A 5,000-nucleotide genomic window follows, 5' to 3' on the forward strand; every position below is an offset into this window, starting at 1 on the left:
TCAGATCACTGCGGAAGTTCAACATCTGAAGAAGATAAAGAAGAGAGTGGCATTGAACAAGATCTTGAACCAAAGACTAAAAAACCGCTAACAGAAGTGAAAAGGGAACTTCGAAGTGAAATTAAAACTTCAGGAAAACCTTTAGTACCACTGGTCTTCAGCACCCTAAGACCAAAAAACGGATTAAAAGCGACTGAAAAGCGTTCCAGTTGTGGGGTACCTTGCCACAATATGGACCCGCGTTCGACTGAAAGTGGCTGTGTTCCCTCGTCTCAAAAGTCATCCATTTTTATACCTTCCATCAACAGCAGGCAGCAGTATCCTCGAAAGCCCCTTACTATCACATCAACGAAAAGGCCGCGTCGCAGCAAGAACCCGGAAATGTTTGGAGACATATTAATAAAGAACGATTTAAGGACCAGTTCACTTTACCAGTCACCCAAAAGACAGGATATTGTAAAGCGTTCAAGTGACTCAAAACCGCGTTTAGCGTCTGCTGCTGCTTACGGAACTCGGAAAAAGAAGAACAAAACAATTGCTTCCAAAGACACTTCATTAGGTCGGTCCGCAGGTACGCAAAGCAAAAGTCAAAATTATTATTAAAGAATAACTACCAAATGATAAGTCAGGTGCTAAGTTATGTCAACCATCTTTTAATCTTGGCATATTCCATAATCCAATGAAATGGCCTAACTTAACTTGGTGCTGGAAAACTCGTGGTCCAGAATCGTTCTCCTCTTTTAATTCCTTGATTGATAAGGGAAAAGATCTATAGAATGCAACCGTTTACATCAACCTCTTTTTCTTTTTGGCGTGTTTCATAATCCGTTAGAACTGAACTGTTGGCAAAAAAATTGGTTCTTCAGATTTGCCGGTTCAGTTCTTTTAATCTTCTGTCTTGATTGAATGATCAGAAAAAGAATCTTCGTAAACAACAGTTTGAATCCACAGTACATTGAACTGACAATTTTTTTCCTCAGCATCATCGCATCCTTTCTTAGCAAAGGAGGAAATTGTTTTTAATGTAGCACTTCATGATATCTTGGACTGACACGTACTTACCATGAATCTCTCTTTAACATAGTTACCTTTTTAAGTGTTTAGTCGCAGTCGATGAAGCGAAGTGAAGCGCACCTCTATGTGTTTTCAGTAACACGTAACGTTTGTGACAGTTCTGTGGTAACGTATTTGTTCTGTGTTTATTACTTGTCTTTGTAGGATCCAAATGCTGTTATTCATTTGTTGTTGTAATTATTGCTTTTATTAATAGTAGCCGATAAACCTAACTATTTTAAATATTTAGTTTGCAAGATGTGGGAATATTTGTAGACTAGCTATACATATAGTTGCGGAACTCGAACGGATAATTTTAAGTAATTGACAACATAATACTTTTGTTTACTTCAGCGCTTAGAAATTTGTAATTGGCAATCATGTTTGACTTACCTACAGAAAAGAAGAATTCTGTTTCCTCTGATAGCGGGCTTAGTGATGTGGAAGGTTCCAGCGGTGAGGACCAAAAGCGCATGCCTGTCAAAAAGATCTTTAGCAACCAACAAGCATTGCGAAAGAAAATTGATGATCTGAATGGAATGCTGAAAACGATGGAGCAACAGAAAGCTGAACTACAGACTGTGCTCCGGATTGCAGAAGATTGGTCTGAAGATTTAAGGAGCGTCGACAGAACCAATCTTGGTGTTCCTTATATCAGAGCTGTGAAAGAAATATTTGGTATGTCAACTTACCGTAAGAGAGCTAAAAAAATTTGAAAGCTTACGTCCTCCCTACCTTCAACGATTAGACTGAGAAACCCCACAGGGTCAAAATAAAGCTTTTTTGCACCATTCCTCGCCAGGTTTATTTGAAAAAATCTCAGGCTCAAATTTAGAGAAATACCTTGCCGGTTAAATCCAGAGTCCTAACAAAAGCCTCTTAGAACTAACTAAGAAAGAATTATTCAATAATTGGCATATGACTAAATAAAGGTAAATACCAGTTGGGCATGAACAAGAAGAAAAGTTGGCAGAGGTGACCTCTATCAACTATGGATAGTTTTAGGCAACGTCCATTGCTTCAGGCAGTTGACTCCACAATTCACCAGGTTTATTGTTCTTTTTATGTCTTCTTCCTCTATTGTTACATCCACTTTCTGGATATACTTAATTTCGGCTTGTTGTCATGTTTCGGTAGTCCGCCAAACAAAACCGAACAAAGAAAGAAGAACTACCAAGTGAGTCAGCAGGTCCGAACTAAAGCACGCTTGAAAGGCAAAGTGTATTAAAAATCATCGGATAGCCTGACAACCACTTTCTTTCTTCCCCACATTCTCACAACTTCCATTTTCAAGTCTTGATACTTTTTCAACTTTCTTGAGTTCATTTCTTTCTTAAGAATTCGAAAATCGTAAGGGAAATATGATTATGATCAGTAGTCCAAGGCCAGAGTTCTTTTTCACTATCATAAGTACTTTATTTTTTCTTCTTCATCAGCCAAACAACGCAAGGCAATTGGCAACAAAAAGAGTGACTTCAACAGAAGGCTAACAAAGTTGCAGGAAGCCGAGGTCCCTTTCAATGAAGAGCTTAGAAATCTCTTTCAACAACTCAAGAGGGAGATTACTTGTGTAGCTCGAGATCATAGAAAATACAGCGCCAAAAGTGTGGAACACATTCGGCATCTCCAAGGTAGAGTGATCGGCACGTGTACAGCAATTATTGCTGTATATTATGAAGGATGAGACTACGAACGGAGATGACAGAAATAACAACCACAATAATGGTAACCTGTTCAATTGAACTTCTTTATATTATATAGCAATGAAGAGATTTAGGTGTTTGACTGTAAAGATTCGGTTTTAGGCTCATTTACAGACGAAAGAAAGAAATTATTATAGTGACAGGGTATTGATTAATAGGATAAAGAAATACTTACAAAAAGATGTATTGTTGAAGTTGCTATAGCCAAGCAAATGCTATCAAAGAAAGAAACAACAACAAAAAAAACAACACCTTAGCATTCCCTCATCCATCCTGAACCTGCAAACGACTGTGGCTTAAACAACTGAAGAGGAAACCAGTGATATAATAAAATGGGAGTTTTAGCGCACCAATTCATGTGGGACTCTTCTCTTGAATCAGCCTTAAAGTTTAGATTAATAGCCGAGCTCTGGCCCGCGAAGTGCGCCAGCGTAGCACCATGGGTAAGAATTTTTGGGAAATCCAGGAGGGAGGGATCAACTTAGGCCTGAGCTCTAGAGGATTGCCTGGAGCCGCGAATCCGATGATATTGGCCATCGTGACGTCACAGTCTGGGAAATTCAAAGATGTAAATAAAATCTTCACTCGCTTCAGTTTAACGCTTGAAAACGAATCATTTGAGCTCACTTGAGCATGGAGAAAGTACAGGTACGATTTCGTTAGAATATTTCACTTGTTCGTAAGGCAAAAGAGATCCCTGAATGCAAGTTTTCGATGAAAGAGGGACTGATATGTACAGATCCGTTCGATTCACTTGCGACCGCCACTTTTCTCCCAAGTTTTCGATCTTTAATTTAAAAGGCGGGAGCTTAACTCGAACAAACTCTTGAATGTTTATAAGAACAGGTAAGTACTCAGGCTGCTTGTATTTGATCCTTAAAACACACAGGCCAAGGACAAACTGGAAATCACAGATTCCATGCAAAAGTGAGCGACTTTCCGAACATGTTTTAGCATCCCTGTTGGTGGATAAAATTAGCAATACCTTCACTATTCGCTCGAGATGTTGGTCGACGGCTTTCACCCGGCTTCCCACCGACATGACCATCTTGTTACACTTTGAGACGTCAAAGTAGTAAGCAAGCTACATTTTTCAGTCTCAATGTCTCCAAACAAAGCCTTTCGTTTTGGGATAGGCTCTAGAAAATTGTACAGGCTCTGGATTGTGCCTAGAGTATTTCGCAATGGTTCCACTGTTGTCATGGTGTCTTGCAGTGCAAAATTTAACAAGTGGCCATGGCAGTGCACATATATTGCTAGAGGAGAGCACTCATTCATTCACGCACTAGTTTGTAAAGAGTTTCACCATCTGATGTTTTCGTGCAACATTCATGAAGACATGAAACCTTGGCACAACTACAAGTTTTACTCTTAGTTCAACTTGTAATAAACTCTACCCTGGCTCCAGAGGCCTTTTGAAAAGTTTAACAATTCCTAAGATCGAACCAGCCATTTCATTTGGCGACAGCTTCACCGCGATAAACGAAGAAACTAAGGGCGCGTCCAATTGACTGTATTCCGGAACAGGAATACGAGGAATATAAGTTAGGAATCCTTCGTTTTTGCGGAGATATTTTTATTCCGGAATAGGGTCAATCGAACGCACCCTAAAATAACTCTGTCAACTCTGGTAAATAAACATTTTCGACACCAAGTGTTCCTCAAGACAAAAAACATGGGTTTACGAGGAAATCTCCATGTGTGGAATCAGTGTACAATCACAAATTCGAAGAAACTTTTCACCTAAACCACCTGGTACCGCGCACCGGTGGCTCAATTGGTTGAACACCGGGCTGCCATGCGGGAGGTCGTGAGTTCGACTCCGGCCGGACCAACAGTCAGTGTCTTAAAATAACTGAGGAGAAAGTGCTGCCTTTTTAATAACATCTGCAAATGGTTAGCCTTTCAAGTCTTCGCGGATAAGGACTATAAACCATAGGCCCCGTCTCATAAATATCTTTGATGTTCATAAGTTCCCCGTGGGACGTTAAATAACCAATACACTGTTCGAGAAGAGTAGGGAATGAAGTTCCCGGTGTTGTGGCTGTCCTTCGTGAGTATATGGGTGGGTGGTATAGCAGGTCCACATCAGCTGTATAGCTGCCAATACTTCAACCTGCTCGAACAAATAAATAACAAAGAAACAAACAAATGTTTTCGCGAGCGCACTCCTAGCTCCATTTCGGATAAGGGCGCAGCAGCGCAGGTACTCGGTTCCCTAACTGAAGCAGAAGTGGAAGCTGA

General features: G+C 40.3%; 1 protein-coding gene across 3 annotated transcripts in view; it reads left to right on the forward strand.

Annotated features, from left to right (window-relative positions):
• The window catches only part of LOC138052037 (uncharacterized), a 24,456-nt gene extending 21,347 nt beyond the window's left edge, over positions 1-3,109 (forward strand). For all 3 annotated transcript variants that reach the window (XM_068898391.1, XM_068898390.1, XM_068898392.1), the window contains 3 exons: positions 1-571; positions 1,453-1,731; positions 2,490-3,109. The exon at positions 1-571 is cut by the window's left edge and continues 46 nt beyond it. In XM_068898391.1, the coding sequence (XP_068754492.1) occupies positions 1-571; positions 1,453-1,731; positions 2,490-2,737 (1,098 nt within the window). In that variant the 3' untranslated portion in view covers positions 2,738-3,109. The remainder of the gene's footprint in view (positions 572-1,452; positions 1,732-2,489) is intronic.
• The last annotated feature ends 1,891 nt before the right edge of the window (positions 3,110-5,000 follow it).

The sequence above is a fragment of the Montipora capricornis genome, chromosome 6 (assembly GCF_036669925.1).
Source record: "Montipora capricornis isolate CH-2021 chromosome 6, ASM3666992v2, whole genome shotgun sequence".
NCBI lineage: Eukaryota > Metazoa > Cnidaria > Anthozoa > Scleractinia > Acroporidae > Montipora > Montipora capricornis.